Source organism: Podarcis muralis, chromosome 2 (genome assembly GCF_964188315.1).
Source record: "Podarcis muralis chromosome 2, rPodMur119.hap1.1, whole genome shotgun sequence".
Taxonomy (NCBI): domain Eukaryota; kingdom Metazoa; phylum Chordata; class Lepidosauria; order Squamata; family Lacertidae; genus Podarcis; species Podarcis muralis.
The window spans coordinates 8,567,495-8,595,241 of NC_135656.1; the positions used below are offsets into that span (position 1 = coordinate 8,567,495).

The following is a 27,747-nucleotide window of genomic DNA, read 5'->3' on the forward strand; positions in this document are numbered from 1 at the left end:
GATGGTTAAGCAGGGAAGGCTCTGTCTCTTGAGAGGGGCGGGCCCGCCCGTGAAGCAAAAGAAGGCGGGCGCAGGAGGCGCTGGGGCAGCAGATCCCAAGACCGTATAGAGCTTAATTGAATCATTCCCGCCCATTATTCCCCGCCTTGTTCCATGCAGATCAGTGTTTCCCAAACTTGGGGCGCTGGCTGATTTTGGACTACAATTCCCATCATCCCTGACCACCGGTCTTGCTAGCTAGGCATGATGGGAGTTGTAGTCCAAAAACAGCTGGCGACCCGAGTTTGGGGAACGCGGATGCATATCTTCACTCACCCCTTCTGCCTTGGCGTGGGCGGGGGGAACCATATTGTGGTTCGCCTCAGCTGCCCAAACTGTCTTGTATCTGAATACAGGTTGACACCAGTTTGCTCCAGTTCCATTAATTCAGTTTAATCTCACACACATGCACACCAGTGGTTCATATGAATTTAATTCCACAGTGGTAAGCGTTCTGTTGCATGAGCTGTAAAAGACCCAGCTGAATCCAGAATTAATTCTACAATGAGAGCAGACTCTTCAAATTCAGTGGGTCTCCTCTAAGCATGGCTATGTCCAAATCCAGCCTATTCCCTTTTAATGGGCTGCTTACCCTTCCTGGTTCTGGGATAAATCCTAAATCCACATATTCCCTGTTGAATCCTGCTGACCTTTGCCTCCAAAGTGAAGGTGCATAACACTACAATCCCATGACTACTCAGAAGCAACCCACTGAGTTCCATGGGCTTTACTCCCATGAGTGCGGAGAGTATTGCAACCTAAGAGTAAGGCAAATAAATGACTTATAGTGTGGCAATGAGGTGGCAGAGCTGGGCCTGCACCACTCCACTTCACAATAAGCACTCTATGGTTCTTTGGAAGGTTTTAAGCCAAGGTTGGATGGCCATCTATCACGTATGAGATTCCTACATCGCAGGGGGTTGGAATAGCTTGGGATCCCTTCTATCCCTATAATTCTATGACTGTATTCTACTCTATGAGTCTATGTTTACTTAGAAATAAGACCCACTAAGTTCACTGGATTTCTGCACTTAAACCCTTAGGCCTCTTATGCATAGAGACAGGAAAAGATATAAGATTCAATTGTCTGGGATGGAATTTCCTGGTTCTTTTTTCTGCTGTTTCTTCCTCACCATCTACCTTGGTGGGGCAGAAGTGAGAACAATGGAAAACAATGTCGCAGTTCATGGCTTTAGGCTGCCTGACATTGACCAGTGGGGTGTCCATCCAGAAATAAAAGATAGCAGCAAAAAAGGGAACCTAAGCTCTTCCTAAAAGGGACGCGGGTGGCGCTGTGGGTAAAAGCCTCAGCGCCTAGGATTTGCCGATCGAAAGGTCGGCGGTTCGAATCCCCACGGCAGGGTGCGCTCCCGTCGTTCGGTCCCAGCGCCTGCCAACCTAGCAGTTCGAAAGCACCCCCGGGTGCAAGTAGATAAATAGGGACCGCTTACCAGCGGGAAGGTAAACGGCGTTCTGTGTGCTGCGCTGGCTCGCCAGATGCAGCTTGTCACGCTGGCCACGTGACCCGGAAGTGTCTGCGGACAGCGCTGGCTCCCGGCCTATAGAGTGAGATGAGCGCACAACCCTAGAGTCTGGCAAGACTGGCCCGAACGGCAGGGGTACCTTTACCTTTACTTTTTAAGCTCTTCCTAATTTACATCTTACTTCATTGGGAGAAAGGTTTGAGGATGGTTGGTTCTTTGCTTTTGCGTTTTGAGGTTGTTAAGCTTCTATAAATTGCCCTGTTGCCAAAGCCATACTATTATTCCCATACTGTATATTGCAAGTGTTAACAGCTCGAACTTCAAATGGCAGGTTGGAGACAAGGCCAAGTTTGGCTTGGATTACAAAATTCCTTGGAGGCTTCAATAATCTCTCAACTAAATGTCATTTGGAAATTTCCTGAAGCAAGCTCCTTAACCTTAATTTGGTTTCTTGGAGTCAGTCTGGTTAATAGCTCACCAGATCAGGATGTTATACTTACCGTATACAAGCCCCTCCAAATACTGTACTAAGATTCCCAATTCCAGAATTCTATATTGTGGTTAAACTGTCCTCAAAGCAAATAAGCATTCAGTTGTGTATTAAAATAAAAAGGGAAACGACACATTTCAAATAGCGGTATACCTTTAAAAATGTTACATCTTCTACCTGGTCAATCTTTTGACAAAAGTTGATGTTTTGAAAAAATGGGCTCTTCAATAAAGCAATTAGTTACAAAGCTCTCAAAACCAGGAGCTACACTGAAGAACTGTAGTCTACAGACTGTAAGCTCTAAAATAAAAACAGAAAATTCTCAAACTCTTGTGAAGGTGTAGCTACAGATGCTGTTCCTTATTAGTTGTTCTTTTCAGTCTACAACTGCAGGTTCTCGGGAGTTGTGTCAATGAATTATCAGACTCCTTTTCAGATTATTTGGAAGAAATCTTTCAATGTTTGTTTCACTTCATATATATAGTAGGTTCATTTTAATTGTTCAAAAATCTTAGACAAACTTTGTTTTGTTTTCAAATTCAGACTTTTACAGTATTAAACCACTCCTTAGAACTTTTAAGGTTCAAAGCACAAACTACTGATTTTGACAAATATCTGTGAGAGAAGCTATTGTTGTTTTTAACGTAACTGTAATAAGAACAGCTTGCAGAGAGGAGGCCGGTAATAATTTAATATAAAGATAGCAGTTTCACATTTGTGTTTTTCATTCCCCCGTCCCCCTGCGAGGCACCTGTTTTGGAAAGTTGAACTTAGCAGTTTTGGGGAGAGGAGTGCAAGTAGCTAGCCATGCCTAGGGCAGAAAATAGCCTGGCACCAGCACAAGGCCAACAAACACAAAAAGGATAAACATCAATGGGGTACACGCCAGCTGGGTAACCCTAGCTTCTACTGAGAGCTCCTCACCCAAGCCGAGAAGGGTGCCACAGGGTTCTGTCTTGGGCCCGGTCTTATTCAACATCTTTATCAACGACTTGGATGATGGACTCAAGGGCATCCTGATCAAATTTGCAGATGACACCAAACTGGGAGGGGTGGCTAACACCCCAGAGGACAGGATCACACTTCAAAACGACCTTGACAGATTAGAGAACTGGGCCAAAACAAACAAGATGAACTTTAACAGGGAGAAATGTAAAGTATTGTACTTGGGCAAAAAAAATGAGAGGCACAAATACAAGATGGGTGACACCTGGTTTGAGAGCAGTACATGTGAAAAGGATCTAGGAGTCTTGGTTGACCACAAACTTGACATGAGCCAACAGTGTGTCGCGGCAGCTAAAAAAGCCAATGCAATTCTGGGCTGCATCAATAGGAGTATAGCATCTAGATCAAGGGAAGTAATAGTGCCACTGTATTCTGCTCTGGTCAGACCTCACCTGGAGTACTGTGTCCAGTTCTGGGCACCACAGTTCAAGAAGGACACTGACAAACTGGAACGTGTCCAGAGGAGGGCAACCAAAATGGTCAAAGGCCTGGAAACGATGCCTTATGAGGAACGGCTAAGGGAGTTGGGCATGTTTAGCCTGGAGAAGAGGAGGTTAAGGGGTGATATGATAGCCATGTTCAAAAATATAAAAGGATGTCATATAGAGGAGGGAGAAAGGTTGTTTTCTGCTGCTCCAGAGAAGCGGACACGGAGCAATGGATCCAAACTACAAGAAAGAAGATTCCACCTAAACATTAGGAAGAACTTCCTGACAGTAAGAGCTGTTCGACAGTGGAATTTGCTGCCAAGGAGTGTGGTGGAGTCTCCTTCTTTGGAGGTCTTTAAGCAGAGACTTGACAACCATATGTCAGGAGTGCTCTGATGGTGTTTCCTGCTTGGCAGGGGGTTGGACTCGATGGCCCTTGTGGTCTCTTCCAACTCTATGATTCTATGATTCCTGTGCTCTTCTGTGCAATGCTAAGTGCAAGATGTTGGCCTTTGTGACCTTGAGGCACATGCCAGAGGCACTGACGACAGAGAAGTAGCTGGTGAGTAGTTGCTTGACCGAGGGGGAGAGGACAGCAGAACAGGGGGCTCCTTCAGCTCCTCCCAAACACACTCCCACCATCCAATTATACGTTCACGTTCTAGAGATTGCATCTGCAGGTTCAGGTGACTCAAATCTATGTACAGTATTGACACGCACAGGGGACAGAAAATAGTTTAAAGATTCTGCCCCGCAACTAGTCGGGCTGAGCAATATATCGACCATATCGCCACTTTGGTTTCATAATATTTGACCTGCCAATAGATTGCGAATCATGAAGTGTGTGAGTGTGTGTTGTACAAAAATCACAACGTGGGGAAAACTGTGAAGCCAGCCAATGCCTCTACATAGCTCCATCCTTATTTCAGATATTGCCATATATCAATATATTCCAATATTTAGCAGTTTGTTACTCCCTGTTGCAGGGAGTAACATGTATGATGGTATCTTTGGGGCTTTCCTCCATCTCCCCTTCGCAGGATTCCTCTGGAATGCCAAAATCTCCTGCATGGCTTTTTAAAAAATTACCCAAATACTTAAAATAACAACACCACATGCCTCCTCAGTGGATTTCAGAACAAATATGTCTCTCTCTTTTTAAATTACTCAAACACTGCAATGCAAGGAGTTGCAGTGACAATGCAGTGAGATTCTACTCAGAGTAAGCCTATTGGAATGAATGGGTTTGAATAAGTTGTGTCCTTTAGTTTTTGCTTTTTATCTGGATAATACCTAATTAGGGATAGGGATTGGTTTGCTTTCTTTCTGTTCTGGTTTTTATTAAGTATTGATTCCACAAATTGCACATCAGGATTCATTACATAGTAAGTCCCCCCCCCCCCCCCCGTTCTATTATCAGCTTTCCATCCCATTTCCTAAGATGTTTTTTTTCTTTTCCAACCTTAGCTGCAACTTATCTTCCCTCTTTTATATCGTAACTCTAATGCTCTATTAGAATTAAAAGAGGGGGAAACCCAGCCGGATGGGCGGGGTCTAACTAAATTATTATTATTATTGTCGTTTTATTTTTGTGTGTGTGTTTTTATCTTGTATAAAAGATTAAAACACACAAAAAAACAGAGTTGAAGCAAGAAGGCATCTTCAAATATTAAATAAATGCAAGCAGTGAATTGCCAGGACTTGGAAGCCCCCTCCTAGTGATGAATTCACTCTTTCCACCCACCCACCCTTTCAAAAATGTGCATGGAATGAATGAGCTGGCATTCAATTCTATTCTTTTAAAAGCATATTTTCTTTTATTATTGGGTCCATTCTGACAAATATTGGGTCCATTCTCTCACTTCTGACCCTTCTTGATCCCCTCATTCCTGGGGGTTAGACTAGATGACCCATGGGGTCCCTTCCAACTCTTCCTTTCTACAATTCTCTCGCCTACAATTCCGACACCCGCTTCAGGTGAACCTGCACAAACAACGCTGACACCAAACCCTACGTATAGTAAGGTAAAATAGAAAAATCGCCACCCGACCCCACCCCCACCCATCTTCCCCCCCCCTCCACCTCTTTCCCCTTTTCTTCCTAATGTCTCAACAAATGAAAATGATTTGTAAAAATGTTACATGGGGGAAAATACATGAAAGAGAGACATTGCACACTTTTGTAAATCAACAAAATCTTTAATAAATAAATAAATACTATTCATAAAAAAGAGGCCTCCTCACCTGAAGGACATCAAAGCCCATCTGAAGTCCCAAAACAAAACTATCAGATCCTGATCCACGCAGATCCATGCGTGTATGGAGCGATCTGTGTGGATCTGCATCTGATAGTTTACGACTCCCTGTTGTAGGGAATCACATATATAATTGTATGTTTGGGGACATCAGGTGGGCTTTGATGTCCTTCAGGTGAGCTTTGGGGTGTATGGCTTTCCTCCATCTCCTCTTCGCAGGATTCCTCTGGAATGACAAAATCTTCCGCATGGCTTTCCTCCATCTCATCTGTGGATTTCTCTTCAATTACGAGATCCAGCAGAGAACCACACTTTCCACAAGTAGTTAGACTCTCGCTTTTTGCTGCGCTTCTTGGGGTAATCACCCTTACGGTCGCTATTTGACATTTATCTGTTGCGGTGGTCTTGACGCAAAATCTCTCAATCCCAACCAATGCTGCACTCAGCAGCTGGAAACCTGCAGCGATATAGCCTAGATAAATAGAAGGTCCAATATGCTGCTCGCTGGGAATTTGAGGCAATTCAAAAGCTTCAGGGAAGTCAATTTCCCCATTATGTAAGACGGCAGACATGTTCCATACCACGGAAATCAGGACGAGTATCCCTGCAACTAAGTTCAGGAAAGCTGCAAGCCTAAAAAAGGTTAACACAAAATTCTTATGTTTTCTGGGCTCGAACACATTGTACAAGGCAAATGAAATCAATCCCAGGGCCGTTGAATTCATAATGGACGCTAATGCCATTAAGTCCTGTGCAATAAAAATTTCCCTTGGGAGGCTTGGATGTTGCTCATTGAGATCTTCGCAATGCCAAAAAGAGTTGCCGTCGTTAGAAGGGTCTTTCCAAAAGCAGACCTGCCAGATTCCAACCCAGATGTTTCCAGAGCCGATTCCCTTGATGTTTTCCACACGCCACACTCGCCAGTTGACAACGGCTGTTGAGGCAATGCACATAATCCAGGCCGCAATATCTATCAGGAATGCACACAACTGGAGACCGGACACTAATCTCAGCCACCTGACCACCAGGGAGCCTTCTTTCACCTGCATGGGGGGTTTGGAGAGCAGGGGACCAGGGGAGACCTTGGCAGACATCCTGGAAACAAAAGAGAAGACAAGATGCAGTGAGAGAGGGAATAACAAGCATGTCTAGTCATTGAAGGACATCCTCCCTCCTGCATTCTTCCTTCTATGCACAGAAAGAAGCAGCAAAAGAAAAAGTTCCTGCTCTCTCCCACCCCCTGGTTAGGTAGAGACATCTGATCCACACATACTTTCTTCCAGCAAACTGCCACTGATTTAATATACTCTTGCACTGTTCCTGTGAAAATGGCCAGAACCTCAGCAACCTGTTGTGGATGGGAGCTGCTCATGATTCGCTGTTCTGCTATCTGCTGCTGAAGCTATCCTTTTCCACCGAGCATAAACACAGCTGATGGCATAGTGAGGAATGTTTAATCCATAAACTTACGTGAAATGCCTTCCTCAGCTAGAGTCTAGCGTGCCAGGTATAGAGCAGGTATTTGCTAGGTGTTCCTGAGCCTCAAGAAGACTGAGCTGTTGGCCACTGAGCTGACGTTCGCCTGAGCAGCCAGCCAGCCACAGCAGCAACTGCCCTGCAGAATTCTTAGGTCAGTTACAGTTACAGTTAGAATCCTGACAACACCACAAATCATAACTCCAAGGTACTGGTCATTTGGAACATCAGGATGTAGCCTTATGAGGCTTTGCCCTCGGGTGGGAAAAATATTGCGCCTGGGAAAGGGAAGTGGGAGTCAACAGACACTCAAGGAATAGTTTCGGAGAAAAAGGTTTATTTCTACCATCCATGAACTGGTAGAAGGAGCAAGTGTGATAGTCCACAAAAGCATGCACGAGTTCACAATCATGTGCACAAGCATATATACCCCTTCCAGATGCCTCCCCCTTCTTCCAGAGTCCTGCCCCTGTTGAGGTTCCTCTGAGCATGAACAGAAAGCTGTCTTGGAACTATTGTGGACTCTTGGCAGGAAAGGGGGTGAGGGGGTTTTCAGAGTGTTCCCGTTGTTTCATTCTTGTGCTTGGCATGGTTCCCGGAGAGAAAGCAAGTTGCAATGTGGTTCTGAGAAAGGCCTGAGAAGACAATGGGCTCTGTTCTCTACCTTGTTGCAATCTTTTTAGTTACAGCAAGCGGAATGTTTCTGATGCTTAGCTACTGAGAAAATGATTTTGAAAAGCTTTGAGAAGCTTTGAGCCTGTTTGGGGGGTGACTTCGGGCCTAGGTGAGGTCACCTGTCCTCACCTTCCTTCAAGGAAAGTGGAAAATGGGAGGGAACTCAGTTCCCTTCTTTCCCAATGCAGAGTGTCTATTCCAGGACACTGTGCAGTTGAAACACGTTCTTCCTGAAGTCAGATTCAGAGCAGTTCCAGCAGTAAAAATGGTGATGTGTGTATCTCAGTACAGATTTGTTTGATGGGTCTGAATGCATTTCATAAAGGATCTCCATGTACAAGAAAGGCCAATAGCATGAGCCATAAGAATTTCCTTGGCAAAATTATTGAAGACTCCTTACAAACCTATCCTTCTTCTTCCCCATCCCATCTTGTTTGGACATTATAGTAAAGGAGAAGATCTTAGCTCTTTTCCTTTGCACTGGGACCACATGGAATTTGTGCCATGGGACCCCATCCCTCACACCAATACAGGCAATACCATTTTCAGAACCTAGGTGTCCATGATTTAAAAGACACTTCCGTCAAAATATTTGTGTTGCTTTCTTTCTGTTCCTTTCTGTGTCGATGCTCCGAATGTGAGCTGCTCAGCTGCATGCAGTGTCCACTGAAGTGTGTGTGTGATTAACATTTGGCCAAGCAATGGGCCTAAATCCATCTATTTCACCTGAAATAACTTTGGGAGCCAGCCTTTAAAAATCTAAAGGAGATAACAAATTCAGAGGAATTAAAAGCTGTCATCTTTTTGACTATTTTAAACATCTTAGAACATACACAAATGTTAATGTTTGAAGGAAGGCAGCAAATGGAGCATTGGAGCCATCCATTCATTTCAGGAGTTGTGACCATTGATAAGATGAAGCACTTTCATATCGCACGGCAGTGTGCAGTGCTTTTAAAAAGGTAAATGTAAAGGACCCCTGACAGTTCAGTCCAGTCACGGCTCTGGGGTTGTGCCACTCATTGGCTTTACTGGCCGAGGGAGCTGACATTGGTCTGCAGACAGTTTTTCCGGGTCATGTGGCCAGCAAGACTAAGCCACTTCTGGAAAAACCAGAGCAGCGCACAGAAACGCCGTTTACCGTCCCTCCAGAGCGGTACCTATTTATCTACTTGCACTTTGACATGGTTTGGAACTGCTAGGTTGGCAGGAGCTGGGACCGAGCAATGGGAGCTCACTCCATCAAAGACGCAAGTCCAGTTCTGTATCTGCATGACATCCTCCACACCCAAATGCTCTCCCGTTCTGTTTCCCCCACTTAATCCGGATACACCATCTCCATTGAAAACTCTGCTCAGTGACACCCATCCAATAGAAAAGTGGTGACCGTCTTCATGCAGATACACTTCCGTGCAGGGGTTTGGCCGACAAGTTCTTCCCGAGTGTGGGGGTGTTTTCAGGGGCTCTTTGCTTTTCCCTGTCTCCCCTTTCATCCTCACCTGAGGAGATCTTGGCCATTCTCTTGACAGGGACCTCCGTTCTCAGGCCGGATTTCTGTTTTCCTTCATTCCTCCTTCTCCCCACCTGGTTCACTGAGCAAATAAGAGAGAGGAGGTTTCATGCAAGTCAAGGTGTGCAATGGATCTTCAGGGCATTTGGGAGGAAGAAAAGGTTCAGGAACAAGCGACGCAGCCGCCCCCCAAGCGTAAAAACACATTTGGACACATCGCTCATGAGACACACACCCCCCCCCCCCCCGCGGATATAAATGCAGAACATCCCGTGCTCCTATTAATATAAATAGTGGGGTATTTCATATGATAAGAACAGAGGAAGCTGCCTTAGACGGAGCCAGACCAATTTTGGGAAAGTGCTACATGGGCCAGTCCACCAATTGGCTACCAGTGAGAACATAGCAAAACACAAAATGGCTGCCATATGGTGTGGTATGAAATAAATTTGCCTGGCTGTGGGGCGTGAAGGCCGCACCCTGCTAGACCCTTTCCACGTGGCCTAGGCCCACATTCGCTAGCCCCACAAAAGAGGCTCCTCATGAGGCCAGAGGAACGTGGCCTGGCTGTGGGGCATGATTCGAAACATCCAGTCCCAGTCCAGTGCTCTAACCACTAAACCACACTGCCCCCCATTGCAGTCTATAACAGCCTGGAGGGCCACAGATGCCCCATATTCTCTGGCTCTGAGATTTCAAAAAGAAAAATGCCCATGACAAAATGTGACATTTTTGGTTCTTTGGAGACAGTTCTGCCTCTCTCTCTCTCTCTCTCTCTCTCTCTCTCTCTCTCTCTCTCTCTCTCTCCATTTAAAGGAGCCTCATCCCTTTTCCCACCCAACTTCCTCCTGCACACCCCCCCCCCCTAGCTTCAAGATTTCCATGAAGAACTAACTAACTAACCAACCCATGATTGGAATTTACAAGATTAAGGAGATAATTTATTTTTATATAAGGAAAATAGATGGGAGGATAAATTAATTGCACAAGAAACAAAGATTATGATTTGGGTTCTTAAAATAACACCAACACATGCCTGCCCAGTGGATTTCAGAACAAATATGCCTCCGAGAACTACCATTCACAGAGTTCCCTGGGAAGTTGTGGGCATCTCTTTTGAGAGGCAATGGAGTGCGCCTCTGGGGGGTGAAATCAAAGGTTTTCAGCAGGCGCTAGAAGGAAAAACGAAGGAGACGCCTGCAAGAAGCCAAGTTACGGGGAACCAGGCAGAGGCCTTCTCGGTGGTGGCGCCTTCTTCATGGTGATCCACTACTGCTTTAAGGGAGGTCTTGGAATAAGTAGATTTCTTGCTGATCCAAAACACACACACCCCACACTCACACATGGAAACAAAGACCACCACAGCCAACTACAAATGAATAACCACACCCTAGGCCAACCCCAACCTCTCTCACCACCAAAGGAACACAAGCGAACAGCAAAGAACTTGCACAAACAACGCTGACACCAAACCCTACATATAGGAAGTAAAATAGAAAAATCACCATCCGACACCCCCCATCTCCCCCCCACCTCTTTCCCCTTTTCTTCCTAATGTCTCAACAAATGAAAATGATTTGTAAAAAATTTACATGGGGGGGGGGGAACATGAGAGAGAGACATTGCACATGGGGGGGGGGAACATGAGAGAGAGACATTGCATTGTAAATCAACAAAATTTTTAATAAATAAATAAATAAATACTAGTTTTTGGGAGAGTGGTGCAAGTAGCTAGCCATGCCTAGGGCACAAAATAGCCTGGCACCAGCACAAGGCCAACAAACACAAAAAGGATAAACATCAATGGGGTACACGCCAGCTGGGTAACCCTAGCTTCCACTGAGAGCTCCTCACCCAAGCCGAGAAGGGCTCCTGTGCTCTTCTGTGCAATGCTAAGTGCAAGATGTTGGCCTTTGTGACCTTGAGGCACATGCCAGAGGCACTGACGACAGAGAAGTAGCTGGTGAGTAGTTGCTTGACCGAGGGGGAGAGGACAGCAGAACAGGGGGCTCCTTCAGCTCCTCCCAAACACACTCCCACCATCCAATTATACATTCACGTTCCAGAGATTGCACAATGTGGGAAAAACTGTGAAGCCAGCCAATGCCTCTACATAGCTCCATCCTTATTTCAGATATTGCCATATATCAATATATTCCAATACAGTGGTGCCTCGCAAGACGAAATTAATTCGTTCCGCAAGTTTTTTCTTCTTGCGAGTTTTTCATCTTGCGAAGCACGGTTTCCCATAGGAATGCATTGAAAATCAATCAATGCGTTCCTATGGAAACCGACTTCAGACTAGGTCTGGGGACAGTCTGTCCCCCGACCTCTTCTGAAGGCTGGGGGGGGGGACAAGGGCTTTTCTTCCCACCCCCAGCATTTTAAAAAACCCTGGGACAGCGGAGGACTTCTCCGCTGTCCGGGGCGAACTTAAAATGCTGGCGGGCGGCAGCGAAGCCTCCGCTGCCGCCCGCCAGCATTTTAAAAAATCCCGGGACAGCGGAGGACTTCTCCGCTGTCCGGGGCAATCTTAAAATGCTGGCGGGCGGCAGCGAAGCCTCCGCTGCCGCCCGCCAGCATTTTAAAAAACCCCGGGACAGCGGAGGACTTCTCGATTTAAAAGCCCCCGGGAAGGCAGGCAGGGGAGAGCAAAGACTTTTGCCCCCCGCCGGCCTTCAGAAGAGGTCCTTCAGAAGAGGGAGCGAAAGTCTTTGCTCCCCCCCCCGCCTGCCTTCAAAAGCCGTCCGGGATAGCGGAGAAACGAAGGCTGGCGGCGGGAGGAGGTCTCTCCGCCCCGCCGCCAGCCTTCAGAGGAGGTCCGAGGACAGTGGGGAAGACGCGCTGCGCTTCCCCGCTGTCCCGGAGATTTCCCTATGGGCTTTCGTCTTGCGAAGGAAGCCCATAGGGGAATTCGTTTTGCGAAGCGCCTCCAAAACGGAAAACCCTTTCGTCTAGCGGGTTTTCCGTCTTGCGAGGCGTTCGTCTTGCGGGGCACCACTGTATTTAGCAGTTTGCTACTCCCTGTTGCAGGGAGTAACCTGTATGATGGTATGTTTGGGGTTTTCCTCCATCTCCACTTCGCAGGATTCCTCTGGAATGATAAAATCTTCCGCATGGCTTTCCTCCATCTCAAGTGCGGAGGATTTCTCTTCAATTACCAGATCCAGCAGAGAACCACACTTTCCACAAGGAGTTAGACTCTCGCTTTTTACCGCGCTTCTTGGGGTGATCAGCCTTACAGTTGCTATTTGACATTTATCTGTTGCGGTGGTCTTGGCGCAAAATCTCTCCGTCCCTACAGAACCTAGAGAAAATTTATCTCCGAAGGTGTTACGGAATTACGGGGGGGGGGGGGGACATCTTTAAAGTTGTTAAATGTTACAAATATTAAGCCTGGACGTATCCTTTCGACTTGACAACTCAGGGAAGATACCAAGCTTTATGAATCCTATAAAATCAACCCCTTTGACAAGTTCCTCCATTCCAGCACCATTTTGCCCTTGGAAAAAAGACTCTTTCCCCTTCCAACTCCCCAAGCTTGAAGACATGGGTACACACCTCCTGCCCCAGGAAATGCCCAGAGGTGACAATTGCTGGGCTCCTGGTTCTCCAAATCTCATCCCCAGACTTGCCTCCGGCTCCAGAGATGCCAAGGAAGTTCTGTTGTACTTTGGGTGGTGGGTACTTAAGACATGTTTGCCTATGATGCTAAGCTTATACTGTACTTGGGTGTTGCCCTGACATAGCTGTCTAGGCTACTATTGTGTAACCCTCCCCTTTTGTGACATGTTAGTGATGTATCAATGATGTATTGATGATGCTGTGCAAACTGTATTCTGATATATGGTGGGAAAGTTTTCAAAGTCAATGTGGCCCCATGCTCTGGGTTCACTGGCTTCTGTTGAACCTGTTGCGCAACAATAAAGGCTCTGAGTCTACTGACTGCTGTTTTGCTCCAAATTGCTTGCTTGCTGGAATTTCCTTCTTTTACTGACCACATGGACCTGCGGGGGGGGGGGGGGACCTGTACCCCGAGGAGCTGGGCTGTTGAGTAGTCTCTCAACCCGGATTTTTCCTTAACAGTGTGGAACCTCTAATGGAGCAATCTCCCCACTCCCCCCCAAAATATTGTTCCTTAGACTGTCCCTGTGGCCGGATTTTTGGTTTTGTAAGAAAAGCACATTTCACATCAAATTTAGCTGCGGATTAAGCTGGGGTAAGGGAGGGGCCACTCTTTCTCTCCTAAACCTCTCCTGTCCACCACCACCCTTTTCTGGGCACAATTATTTTAGACAGCCCACCCCTGTTTCCTCCCTATGCAGAGTTAAGGCCCAATAAACTGCTATTAAAGGTAAAGGTAAAGGGACTATTAGGTCCAGTCGTGGCCGACTCTGGGGTTGCGGTGCTCATCTCGCTTTATTGGCCGAGGGAGCCGGCGTACAGCTTCCGGGTCATGTGGCCAGCATGACTAAGCCGCTTCTGGCAAACCAGAGCAGTGCACGGAAACGCCGTTTACCTTCCCACCGGAGCGGTACCTATTTACTTGCACTTTGACGTGTTTTTGAACTGCTAGGTTGGCAGGATTTGGGACTGAGCAACGGGAGCTCACCCCGTCGCGGGGATTCGAACCTCCGACCTTCTGATCAGCAAGTCTTAGGCTCTGTGGTTTAACCCACAGCGCCACCCGCGTCCCTATGTTGCTATTCTTCTTCTTCTTCCTCTTCTTCTTATTATTATTACTATTACTATTAGCTTTGGAATGGTCATGGGGCGTAATTTGCAGGAAATGTGTGGCTTACTGTGTTTCCTTTTTTAAAAAGATCTGTTTGCAAAAGGTATGTATAGAAAATCAATCAATCAATTAGTAATAGGTCCTCAAAGCACCAGGGGAGGTACTGCTGCTAGAAACTATTCCCCCTCCCCGCCCGTCCCACTTCTAATGCAAACCCCCTTCCACAATCAAGATGGGATTTCAGTTGAAGGTCTTGCTAAAATAGAGTTTGACAACTTGGGTGTTTCAGCAGGAAATTCAAGGCAGCCCCCTGCCTGAATCCCGCCCAACTGAGCAGAATTTAAGCCCTGCTCATCGGCTGACGTTGAAAACCAGACATCGCCCAGCCCTGGGCAGAACAGCACAATAAGCCTCCTCACATCTGTTCAAAGGAGGCTTCAAAGCGGCGGGACACGCTTGTATCATTTCGTGGTCTTGTTTATTTCTATGCTCTTTTAGATGTGGCTTCATAGCTGAGAGGGGGATTTGAACCCCGGTGCATCCCAGGTGCTAGTTTGGCAGTCTTACCACTAGGCCGCACTGCCTCTACACCTTCCTGCTTGAAGCAGCCCTTAATTGGGAATCTATATTCCTGCTTAAGCCAGCTTTCTTTTTAGGACTGTGAACTTGGCTTTGCAACCCTGGTAGCCGCACCCTAAGAATCCCTAAGCCGCGCGGTCACAATTTCAGCAAAAATCTGAGTTTCTGCAATTCACTCAAAAATGGTGCCAAAATGTTGCAAATGCTCCCCTGAAAGGTTTTCCGTGGAAACAGAAGGGTTTCTATCATGAGAAAAAGAATTAGCTCTTGACGTCTGAACTTGCGGAAAAACTTTTTTTTTGAAAATTTTCCTAAGCTGCACGGTCACAATTTCAGCAAAAATCTGACGTTCAGCAATTCACTCAAAAATGGTGCCAAAATGTTGCAACTGCTCCCCTGAAAGCTTTTTCGGTGGAAACAGAAGCGTTTCTATCATCGGGAAAAGAATTAGCCGTCGACGTCTGAACCTGCGGAAAAACATTTTTTAAAAAAATCCCTAAGCCGCGCGGTCACAATTTCAGGAAAAATCTTACATTCTGCAGTTCACTTAAAAATGGTGTCAAACTGTTGCAAATGCTCCCCTGAAAGGTTTTTCGGCGGAAGCAGAAGGGTTTCTCTCCTCGGAAAAAGAATTAGCCCTCGACGTCTGAAGTTGCGGAAAAACTTTTTTTAAAAAAAACAACAGAGACATATTTGTTCTGAAATCCACTGGGCAGGCATGTGTTGGTGTTATTTTAAGAACCCAAATCATAATCTTTGTTTCTTTTGATTTTTGCCATCCTATATATTCTTGACTTGCGCAATTAACTTATCCTCCCATCTATTTTCATTATATAAAAATAAATTATCTGCTTAATCTCGTAAATTCCAATTATGGGTGATTGGTTAGTTAGTTCTTCATGGAAATCTTGAAGCTGGGGGGGGGGGTGTGCAGGAGGAAGTTGGGTGGGAAAAGGGATGAGGCTCCTTTAAATGGAGAGAGAGAGAGAGAGAGAGAGAGAGAGAGAGAGAGGCAGAACTGTCTCCAAAGAACCAAAAATGTCACATTTTTTCATGGGCATTTTTCTTTTTGCACAACAAGGGATAGAAAGGAAACTTTGGCCAATCTCAGAGCCAGAGAATATGGGGCATCTGTGGCCCTCCAGGCTGTTATAGACTGCAATGGGGGGCAGTGTGGTTTAGTGGTTAGAGCACTGGACTGGGACTGGAGGTTTCGAATCATGCCCCACAGCCAGGCCATGTTCCTCTGGCCTCATGAGGAGCCTCTTTTGTGGGGCTAGCGAGTCTGGGCCTAGGCCACGTGGAAAGGGTCTAGCAGGGTGCGGCCTTCACGCCCCACAGCCAGGCAAATTTATTTCATACCACACCATATGGCAGCCATTTTGTGTTTTGCTATGTTTGGTAGCCAATTGGTGGACTGGCCCATGTAGCACTTTCCCAAAATTGGTCTGGCTCCGTCTAAGGCAGCTGCCTCTGTTCTTATCATATGAAATACCCCACTTTGTATATTAGTAGGAGCGTAGGATGTTCTGCATTTATATCCGCGGGGGGGGGGGGGGGGGGCGAATCTCATGAGCGATATGTCAAATGTGTTTTTACGCTTGGGGGGCTGCTGCGTTGCTTGTTCCTGAACCTTTTCTTCCTACCAAATGCCCTGAAGATCCATTGCACACCTTGACTTGCATGAAACCTCCTCTCTCTTATTTTCTCAGTGAACCAGGCGGGGAGAAGGAGGAATGAAGGAAAACAGAAATCCGGCCTGAGAAGGGAGGTCCCTGTCAAGAGAATGGCCAAGATCTCCTCAGGTGAGGATGAAAGGGGAGGCAGGGAAAAGCAAAGAGCCCCTGAAAACATCCCCCCACTCGGGAAGAACTTGTCGGCCAAACCCCTGCACGGAAGTGTATCTGCATGAAGACGGTCAGCACTTTTCTATTGGATGGGTCTCACTGAGCAGAGTTTTCAATGGAGATGGTGTATCCGGATTAAGTGGGGGAAACAGAACGGGAGAGCATTTGGGTGCGGAGGATGTCATGCAGATACAGAACTGGACTTGCGTCTTTGACGGGGTGAGCTCCCGTTGCTCGGTCCCTGCTCCTGCCAACCTAGCAGTTCCAAACCACGTCAAAGTGCAAGTAGATAAATAGGTACCGCTCTGGAGGGAAGGTAAACGGCGTTTCTGTGCACTGCTGGCCACATGACCCGGAAAAACTGTCTGCGGACCAACGTCGGCTCCCTCGGCCAGATAAGTGCCGCAACCCCAGAGGTGTTTGCGACTGGCCTTAACTGTCAGGGGTCCTTTACCTTTACCTTTTTAAAAGCACTGCACACTGCCATGCGATGTGAAAGTGCTTCATCTTATCAATGGTCACAACTCCTGAAATGAATGGATGGCTCCAATGCTCCATTTGCTGCCTTCCTTCAAACATTAACATTTGTGTATGTTCTAAGATGTTTAAAATAGTCAAAAAGATGACAGCTTTTAATTCCTCTGAATTTGTTATCTCCTTTAGATTTTTAAAGGCTGGCTCCCAAAGTTATTTCAAGTGAAATAGATGGATTTAGGCCCATTGCTTGGCCGAATGTTAATCACACACACACACACTTCAGTGGAAACTGCATGCAGCTGAGCAGCTCACATTCGGAGCATCAACACAGAAAGGAACAGGAAGGAAGCAACACAAATATTTTGACTGAAGTGTCTTAGGAAAGCGATTTTAAATCATGGGCACCTAGGTTCTGAAAATGGTGTTGCCCGTATTGGTGTGAGTGATGGGGTCCCATGGCACAAATTTCATGTAATCCCAGTGCAAAGGAAAGAGCTAAGATCTTCTCCCTTACTATAATGTCCAAACAAGATGGGATGGGGAAGAAGGAGAGGTTTGTAAGGAGTCTTCAATAATTTTGCCAAGACAATTCTTATTGTTCAGGGCCTCATGCTATTAGCCTTTCTTGTACATGGAGATCCTTTATGAAATGCATTCAGGACCATCAAACAAATCTGTACTGAGATACACACATCCCCATTTTTACTGCTGGAACTGCTCTGAATCTGACTTCAGGAAGAACGTGTTTTAACTGCACAGTGTCCTGGAATAGACACTCTGCATTGGGAAAGAAGGGAACTGAGTTCCCTCCCATTTTCCACTTTCCTGATGTTCCAAATGACCAGTACCTTGGAGTTATGATTTGTGGTGTTGTCAGGATTCTAGCTGGCCTGTAACTGACCTAAGAATTCTGCAGAGCAGTTGCTGCTGTGGCTGGCCGGCTGCTCAGGCGAACGTCAGCTCAGTGGCCAACAGCTCAGTCTTCTTGAGGCTCAGGAACACCTAGCAAACACCTGCTCTGTTCCTGGCACGCTAGACTCTAGCTGAGGAAGGCATTTCACGTAAGTTTATGGATTAAACATTCCTCACTATGCCATAGCTGAGTTTATGCTCGGTGGAACAGGATAGCTGCAGTAGAAGATAGCAGAACAGCGAAACATGAGCAGCTCCCATCCACAACAGGTTGCTGAGGTTCTGGCCATTTTCACAGCAACAGTGCAAGAGTATATTAAATCAGTAGCAGTTTGCTGGAAGAAAGTATGTGTGGCTCAGATGTCTATACCTAACCGGGGGGGGGGGGGGGGAGAGCAGAGGAACTCTTTCTTTTGCTGCTTCTTTCTGTGCATGGAAGGATGTCCTTCAATGACTAGACATGCTTGTTATTCCCTCTCTCACTGCATCTTGTCTTCTCTTTTGTTTCCAGGATGTCTTCCAAGGTCTCCCCTGCTCCCCTCCTCTCCAAACCCCCCCTGCGGGTGAAAGAAGGCTCCCTGGTAGTCAGATGGCTGAGATTAGTGTCCTGCCTCCGGTTGTGTGCATTCCTGATGGATATTATGGCCTGGATGATGTGCATTGCCTCAATAGCCATTGTCAACTGGCGAGTGTGGCGTGTAGAAAACATAAAGGGAATTGGCTCTGGAAACATCTGGATCGGAATCTGGCAGGTCTGTTTTTTGAAAGACCCTTCGAACGACGGAAACTATTATTACCATTGTGAAGAGCTCCATGAACAACATCCAAACCTCCCGAGGGAAATTTTTATGGCTCAGGACTTAATGGCCTTAGCTGCCATTATGAATTCAGCGGCCCTTGGATTGCAGTCATTTGCCCTCTGCAATGTGTTCGAGCCCAGAAAACATAAGGATTTTCTCTCAACCTTTTTTGGGCTTGGAGCTCTGCTGAACTTACCAGCAGGGATACTCATCCTGATTTCCGTGATATGGAACATGTCTGCTGTCTTACAAAATGGGGGAATTGACTTCCCTGAAACTTTTGAATTGCCTCAAATTCCCAGCGAGCAGCATATTGGACCTTCTATTTATCTAGGCTATATCGCTGCAGGTTTCCAGCTGCTGAGTGCAGCATTGGTTGGGATGGAGAGATGTTGCATCAGGACCACCACAACAGATACATCTCAAATAGAAACTGTAGTGGTGATTACCCCAGGAAGTGCGGTGAAAAGCGAGAGTCTAACTACTTGTTCAAATTGTGGTTCTCTGCTGGACCTGGTAATTCAAGAGAAATCCTCCACAGTGGAGATGGAGGAAACCCATGTGGAAGATCTTGTCAAATCCTGCGCAGTTGAGATGGAGGAAGGCTGTACAAGTGATCTTGTCATTCCAGAGGAATCCTGCACAGTTGAGATGGAGGAAAGCTGTGCAAGTGATCTTGTCATTCCAGAGGAATCCTGCACAGTTGAGATGGAGGAAAGCTGTGCAAGTGATCTTGTCATTCCAGAGGAATCCTGCACAGTTGAGATGGAGGAAAGCTGTGCAAGTGATCTTGTCATTCCAGAGGAATCCTGCGCAGTGGAGATGGAGGAAAGCTGTGCAAGTGATCTTGTCATTCCAGAGGAATCCTGCACAGTTGAGATGGAGGAAAGCTGTGCAAGTGATCTTGTCATTCCAGAGGAATCCTGCGCAGTGGAGATGGAGGAAAGCCATACACCCAAAGGTTACCTGAAGGACATCAAAGGCCACCTGATGTCCCCAAACATACCATTATACATGTGATTCCCTACAACAGGGAGTCGTAAACTATCAGATGCAGATCCACGCAGATCGCTCCATACACGCATAGATCTGTGTGGATCAGGACTTCAGGGATTTTGGGACTTCAGGTGGGCTTTGATGTCCTTCAGGTGAGGAGGCCTCTTTTTTGTGATTTTTTTAAAAAAGTATTTATTTATTTATTAAAGATTTTGTTGATTTACAAAAGTGTGCAATGTCTCTCTCTCATGTTTTTCCCCCCATGTAACATTTTTACAAATCATTTTCATTTGTTGAGACATTAGGAAGGAAAGGGGAAAGAGGTGGAGGGGGGGAAAGATGGGTGGGGGTGGGGTCGGGTGGCCTATGGTGTGGTTATTCATTTGTAGTTGGCTGTGGTGGTCTTTGTTTTCATGTGTGAGTGGGGTGGGTGGGTGTTTTGGATCAGCAACAAATCTACTTATTCCAAGACCTCCCTTAAAGCGGTAGTGGATCACCATGAAGAAGGCGCCACCACTGAGAAGGCCTCTGCCTGGTTCCCTGTAACTTGGCTGCTCCCAGAGATGGGGGGGGGGGTCATATTATTTCCCTTGATTTCCCCCTCTGAAAACTAGGTGCGCCCTATGGTCAGGTGAGCCCTATAGAGCGAAAAATACTGTAATAATAATTTAGTTAGACCCCGCCCATCCGGCTGGGTTTTCCCCTCTTTTAATTCTAATAGCGCATTAGAGTTCTGATATAAAAAAGGTTTGTCCTGGAATATCAGTTCTGGGAGGGGGGAAGAGCTAAGTGCCTTCATGCCCTGCCTGGAAGCTTCCTTGAATCATCCGTCCGGTTTTTGTGGACATCAGTGCATTGGACTAGAATGGGCTATCGGTCTGTTTGCATGATCTTAAGCAATTGTGAGGTTGGGTAACTCGCAATCTGAACAGCAGTGCCATTTCCTAGAAAGTCAAACATATTTTCTGTTTCTGTGATATTAAGCTTTACTTAGAATAAGATACATTCTCCCCAAATCGCAGTCTCCCTCTGTCCTCATCTGCCACAGTCCACAAAAGTCTGGGTGTCTTTTTCTGTCGACCTTGTGCTTTCCAAACAACTGGCCTCCTCCCAAACCGTAGTGCTTATATACTGGGATGGATCTCGTACACGGAAAACCACAAGAAGAATTCATTTCCGCAGCATCTGTTAACAGCCCTCCCCCCCAATCTCTGAAATTCCAAAGAGCTCAATATGGTTTCCAGAACCCTGAGAAAGCTGCAGTTCCCAGCACCTTTAACAAACTACAGTTCCCAGGATTCTTGGTGGGGGCGCCTTAAATGTACGGTGCGGCTACCAGTGTTGCAAAGCAAAGTTCACAGTCCTAAAAAGAAAGCTGGCTTAAGCAGGAATATAGGTCCCCAATTAAGGGCTGCTTCAAGCAGGAAGGTAGAGAGGCAGTGCGGCCTAGTGGTAAGACTGCCAAACTAGCACCTGGGAGGCACTGGGGCTCAAATCCCCCACTCGGCTATGAAGCCACATCTAAAAGAGCATAGAAATAAACAAGACCGCGAAATGATACAAACAAACAAACAAATCTTTATTACGGTCATAGACCAGCATTTAAAATCTAAACAGGTATTAAAACACAAGGTGAATGTAAAAATCTATAAGAATTTAAAAGAAGCTAAAAGAATCCAAAATAAGGGTCAGGAACATTGGACGGGTGTGGAAGAGCACAAAAGGTTTTTTTTGTTTTTATTTTAAATTGCGGGAAAAGCCAGTGACACTAGACACCCCAAGATCAAACAAAAAGAGATCAACAACAACATCAGAAAAGAAAGAAAAAAAGAAAAAAGGATTACACAGGGGAACTTCGCAGAGTGCCGTTCAACAGAGGAGATTTGCGCTTCCTGATTACTAAAGTGCAAAATTTGGCCACCTCATATGATATTGAGCTTGAGGAATCTTCCAGAAGGTATTTTCGTAGAATTTCGGGGGAGGATTCCAAATAATGTTGTAGGGGTATAAATTTTGATAAAAGCGGCAAAATAAGTTGAGCTCGTTCTTTACTATAAAATTCGCAAAATAGAAGGATGTGTGTAACAGATTCTACCTTATTAGACATACAGGGGCAGAGACGCGCATGCATTGGTACCCGCGTGAATTTGCCGTGCAGCACTGCTGAGGGCATTGTCTCAAAGCGGGCTCTAGAGAAAGCCCATCTATAAGCTTCGTTAGTGATGTTAGTTAAGTAAGGGGCAGCTGCAAAATTAGGCCAAGCTTTTAAACATCTATACGACTCCGGGAGTAGGGCATCTTCTTGTTGTAATTCGACATCGTAAAGTCTCTGAGTGATAATTGCTTTTGCCTTGTTCAGAGTTCCAATAAAAAGATTTTCAGGGTTTAAGCCAATTTGTTTGATCTTGTTAGTTATTTGCATAAGCCAAGGAGGGTAGGGAACTGCGGCCAGGAAGCAAGGTAACAGTCCCTTAGGATTGTAATGGATTTTCAGCCAGAGGGATATTGCTTGCTCCCAGACTTTTAATTCCACTCTGGACAGTCCTGCCTCTTACCTTAATACAAACATGCCCCCCCTCCCGCTTTGCAGCCTCCTTTGAACAGATGTGAGTCAGCCGATGAGCAGGGCTTAAATTCTGCTCAGTTGGGCGGGATTCCAAGCAAACCCCTTCCTGATTCAGAAGCGGGTTTGTCCCCTAAACAGTCCCCCTTCTTCGTTTTAGCAGGGGAATCCAGTCTCTTTCAGGGTGGGGGCTGCCTTGAATTTCCTGCTGAAACCCCCAAGTTGTCCAACTCTCTTTTAGCAGAAATCCCATCTTGACTGAGGAAGGGGGTTTGCATTAGAAGTGGGACGGGTGGGGAGGGGGAATAGTTTCTAGCAGCAGTACCTCCCCAGGTGTTTTGAGGACCTATTAGTAATTGATTGATTGTTTTCTATACATACCTTTTGCAAACAGATCTTTTTTAAAAAAGAAACACAGTAAGCCACACATTTCCTGCAAATTATCCCCCATGACCATTGCAAAGCTCACAATAATAACAGTAATAGCAGTGTATTGGACCTTAACTCTGCATAGGGAGGAAAGAGGGGTGGGCTGTCTAAAATACTTGTGCCCAGAAAAGGGTGGTGGTGGAGAAGGAGAGGTTTAGGAGAGAGAGAGAGTGACCCCTCCCTTCCTCCAGCTTAATCTGCAGCTAAATTTGATGTGAAATGTGCTTTTCTTAAAAAACCAAAAAGCCAGCCACAGGGACAGTCTAAAGAAGAATATTTTTGGGGGGAGTGGGGAGATAGCTCCATTAGAGGTTCCACACTGGTAAGGAAAATTCCGGGTTGAGAGACTACTCAACAGCCCAGCTCCTCGGGGTACAGGTCTGCCCCCCCCCCCGCAGGTCCATGTGGTCAGTAAAAGACGGAAATCCCAGCAAGCAAGCAATTTGGAGCAAAACAGCAGTCAGTAGCCTCAGAGCCTTTATTGTTGCGCAACAGGTTCAACAGCAGCCAGTGAACCCAGAGCATGGGGCAGCATTGACTTTGAAAACTTTCCCACCATATGTCAGTATACAGTTTGCACAGCATCATCAATACATCATTGCCACATCACTCACATGTCACAAAAGGGGAGGGTTACACAAGATTAGCATAGACAGCTATGTCAGGGCAACACCCAAGTACAGTATAAGCTTAGCATCATAGGCAAACATGTCTTAAGTACCCACCACCCAAAGTACAACAGAACTTCCTTGGCATCTCTGGAGCCAGAGGCAAGTCTGGGGATGAGATTCGGCATCCCTTGGAGAACAAGGATCTCAGCAATTGCCACCTCTGGGCATTTCCTGGGGCAGGAGGTGTGTACCCATGTCTTCAAGCTTGGGGAGTTGGAAGGGGAAAGAGTCTTTTTTCCAAGGGCAAAATGGTGCTGGAATGGAGGAACTTGTCAAAGGGGTTGATTTTATAGGATTCATAAAGCTTGGTATCTTCCCTGAGCTGTCAAGTCGAAAGGATACGTTCAGGCCTAATATTTGTAACATTTAACAACTGTAAAGATGTGCCCCCCCTCCGTAGGTCCCGTAGGAACTGCAAATATTTTCTCCGCATTTAACTACAGTTCAGACGTAGACATATTTCCCACCCCCTTTGGTCCCATATGTTATATAGATATGCACTTAAAAACAACCTGGTACATCACAATACTCAAGTCCCTTCCAAGCAAACCTACACTTTCAATTTTAAAAAAATATATAAACGAAGGGTTCTGTAATTTCAATTCCGTGCACAAGAGTGTAGTCCTCATTATAAACCTTCTTTTGGGTTGCGGAATTGCGTTTAAAGCAAACGCGTGCATACGCACATCCTGGGAGCTACAGGTCCCAGCACCCTTAAACTACAGTTCCCAGCTCCCTTGGCACACTGCACTTTCCAGAGCCCCGAAGAAACTACAGTTCCCGACGCCCTTAACAAACTGTAGAGATCTGCATGGATCTGGATCTGATAGTTTGCTCTTTACGGTGGAAGGTAATAGGGGGTCTCCAAACGGCTCTCAGCACTACAGCTCCCAGAATCCTTTTGGGGGAAGCGTTTCAAGGTACCATATGGCTTTTAAGTGGATGTTGGGCGTGTAACGTCAGCTGTCATGCGTTCCCCATCCACTGGATGTCAGGATTTCCTAACAAAAACCTCCAAAACAAACCCACACTCCTTTCTACCCCCTAAAAAAAGACCATCAACTGGAGAAAATGCGGTTTATCTGCTGGTATGATTGGTACAACCTGAAGCGGGTGTCGGAATTGTAGGCGAGAGAATCGTAGAACGGAAGAGTTGGAAGGGACCCCATGGGTCATCTAGTCCAACCCCCAGGAATGAGGGAATCAAGAAGGGTCAGAAGTGAGAGAATGGACCCAATATTTGTCAGAATGGACCCAATAATAATAGAAGATATGCTTTTAAAAGAATAGATTTGAATGCCAGCTCATTCATTCCATGCACATTTTTGAAAGGGGGTGGGTGGGTGGGTGGGTGGCTGGGTGGAATGAGTGAATTCATTATTAGGAGGGGGCTTCCAAGTCCTGGCAATTCACTGCTTGGATTTATTTAACATTTGAAGATGACTTCTTGCTTCAACTTTGGGTTTTTTTGTTTTTATCTTTTATACAAGATAAAAACACTAATAATAATAATAATAATAATAATAATAATAATAATAATAATAATAATTTAGTTAGACCCCGCCCATCCGGCTGGGTTTCCCCCTCTTTTAATTCTAATAGAGCAGTAGAGTTCTGATATAAAAGAGGGAAGATAAGTTGCAGCTAAGGGTGGAAAAGGAAAAAAACATCTTAGGAAATGGGATGGGAAGCAGATAATAGAAAGGGGGGGGGGACTTACTATGTAACGAATCCTGATGTGCAATTTGTGGAATTTCAACAACAACAACAATAACACAACAAAATACTTAATAAAAACCAGAACAGAAAGAAAGCAAACCAATCCCTACCCCTAATTAGGTATTAAAAAGGTAAAGGTACCCCTGCCCGTTCGGGCCAGTCTTGCCAGACTCTAGGGTTGTGCGCTCATCTCACTCTATAGGCTGGGAGCCAGCGCTGTCCGCAGACACTTCCGGGTCACGTGGCCAGCGTGACAAGCTGCATCTGGTGAGCCAGCGCAGCACACAAAACGCCGTTTACCTTCCCGCTAGTAAGCGGTCCCTATTTATCTACTTGCACCCGGGGGTGCTTTCGAACTGCTAGGTTGGCAGGCGCTGGGACCGAACGACAGGAGCGCACCCCGCCGCGGGGATTCGAACCGCCGACCATGCGATCGGCAAGTCCTAGGCGCTGAGGTTTCACCCACAGCGCCACCCGCGTCCCTACAATTAGGTATTATTAGATAATAATTATTAGATAATAATTAGGTATTATCCAGATAAAAAGCAAAAACTAAAGGACACAACTAATTCAAACCCATTCATTCCAATAGGCTTACTCTGAGTAGAATCTCACTGCATTGTCACTGCAACTCCTTGCATTGCAGTGTTTGAGTAATTTAAAAAGAGAGAGACATATTTGTTCTGAAATCCACTGAGGAGGCATGTGGTGTTGTTATTTTAAGAACCCAACTCATAATCTTTGTTTCTTTTGATTTTTGCCATCCTATATATTCTTGCCTTGCGCAATTAACTTATCCTCCCATCTAATAATTTATCTCCTTAATCTCGTAAATTCCAATTATGGGTTGGTTGGTTAGTTAGTTAGTTCTTCATGGAAATCTTGAAGCTGTGTGCAGGAGGAAGTTGGGTGGGAAAAGGGATGAGGCTCCTTTAAATGGAGAGAGAGAGAGAGAGAGAGAGAGAGAGAGAGAGAGAGAGAGAGAGAGGCAGAACTGTCTCCAAAGAACCAAAAATGTCACATTTTGTCATGGGCATTTTTCTTTTTGCACAACAAGGGAGGGAAAGGAAACTTTGGCCAATCTCAGAGCCAGAGAATATGGGGCATCTGTGGCCCTCCAGCTGTTATAAACTGCAATGGGGGGCAGTGTGGTTTAGTGGTTAGAGCACTGGACTGGGACTGGAGATTTCGAATCCTTGCCCCTCCTCTGCTCCCTGGTCAGCCCTGAAACTCACCCACGGGGACGTTGGGAGGGTGGCCGTCAGTTCTCTCAGCCCAGCCTCCCTCACAGGGTCATTGTGAGGATGGCAGAGATAAGCACGTAGGCCGCCTGGAGAAAAGATGGGACATGGTCGCCCCTAACCATTGGCCCTGCTGGCTGCAAGCAGAGCGGTGGCTGGGACCCAAAATGTCACCCAGTGAGGTTTATAGCCAAGCAGAAGATTTGAACCCCTGTGCCTCCCAGATCCTAGTCTGGCAGTCTAACCACTGGGCCACACTCCCTCTCCACCTTCCTGCTTAAAGCAGCCCTTAATTGGGGACCTATATTACTGCTTAAACCAGCTTCCTTTTTAGGACTGTGAAGTTCGCTTTGCAATGCTGGTAGCCGCACCGTACATTTAAGGCGCCCCCACCAGGGAACTGTAGATTGTTAAAGGTGCTGGGAACTGCAGTTTTCTCAGGGTTCTAGAAACCAAAGCCTGCCAAGGGGTCAGGGAACTGCAGTTTCTTCGGTGCTCTGGGAAAAACAGTGTGCCAAGGGAGCTGGGAACTGTAGTTTAAGGGTGCTGGGACCCAGTGGCGTAGCGTGGGTTGTCAGCACCCGGGGCAAGGCAAGTAATTTGTGCCCCCTAACCCGTGGATTTGCGCCCCCTAACCCTAACCCCCAGATGTTGCGCCCGGTGCGGCCGGCCCCCCCTGCACCCCCCACACTACGCCACTGCTGGGACCTGTAGCTCCCGGGGTGTGCGTGTGCACCCGTTTGCTTTAAACACATTCCCACAACCCAAAAGAAGGTTCATCTTGAGGACTACACTCTTGTGCACGGAAATGAAATTGCAAAACCCTTTTCTCTCTCTCCTTTCCCAGAGCGGAATTGGGCGACGTCCGCTTGGGGACCCAACCCTCTCCAGTGTCTGGGCCTTGATTCACAGCTAGGGATTTGCATCTGATTGCTATTTTGTCATCCTAGGATTTGTCTCTCCAGCCTTCGGCACAGAGCGACCCAGCAGGAGGTGGAGGAGGTGACAAGGAGCCCCAGCCAGTCGCTTGTAGGAAACTTGCAGATGGGAGCCCGAGCAAGGAGGCTGCTCTGAAACCAAAGAAGGGAGGCGCAGCTTCCACACGCGCAGAACAAGGGCAAAAGGCGACAAACACGGAATAACCTCAACCTGGTGGATCAATCAGGACTGGTCTCTTGGAGAGGGAATTTTTTTGGGGGGGGGGGGAGCCCGCTTGGATCACCTGTTTGGGCCGAGGGCCTGCGTAATTTTTTTATTTCAGCCTGGAAGGGAAGAGAGGGGAAATGAAGCTGCTGTGTGGAAGTCAAATTTGTCTTAACCAGGAACAGATGCATGCATGAGTAAGTATTGGCCACAGAAAAAAGCAGGGTTAACGGGAACCTTTCAATATTTATTGATTTTTAAATGATACTTTCTT

General features: G+C 46.4%; 2 protein-coding genes across 4 annotated transcripts; one reads left to right on the forward strand and one right to left on the reverse strand.

The window, feature by feature from the left end:
- Positions 1-5,549: 5,549 nt before the first annotated feature.
- Positions 5,550-9,582, reverse strand: LOC114589957 (claudin-34-like). 3 transcript variants are annotated; one of them, XM_028716362.2, is made up of 2 exons: positions 9,239-9,344; positions 5,550-6,795 (listed from the first exon to the last, which is right to left on the reverse strand). In XM_028716362.2, the coding sequence occupies exon 2, from the start codon at positions 6,792-6,794 to the stop codon at positions 5,799-5,801; it is 996 nt and encodes a 331-aa protein (XP_028572195.2). In that variant the 5' UTR covers position 6,795; positions 9,239-9,344; the 3' UTR covers positions 5,550-5,798. The 3 variants fall into 3 exon arrangements, with proteins under 3 accessions (XP_028572195.2, XP_077779961.1, XP_028572196.2); XM_077923835.1 differs by lacking the exon at positions 9,239-9,344 and adding an exon at positions 9,351-9,582 and having other exon boundaries at positions 5,551-6,795; XM_028716363.2 differs by lacking the exon at positions 9,239-9,344 and adding an exon at positions 7,171-7,885 and having other exon boundaries at positions 5,551-6,795.
- A 6,651-nt stretch (positions 9,583-16,233) lies between these two features.
- Positions 16,234-19,866, forward strand: LOC144326866 (uncharacterized). The gene is made up of 2 exons (XM_077923836.1): positions 16,234-16,480; positions 18,423-19,866. The coding sequence occupies exon 2, from the start codon at positions 18,424-18,426 to the stop codon at positions 19,729-19,731; it is 1,308 nt and encodes a 435-aa protein (XP_077779962.1). The 5' UTR covers positions 16,234-16,480; position 18,423; the 3' UTR covers positions 19,732-19,866.
- The last annotated feature ends 7,881 nt before the right edge of the window (positions 19,867-27,747 follow it).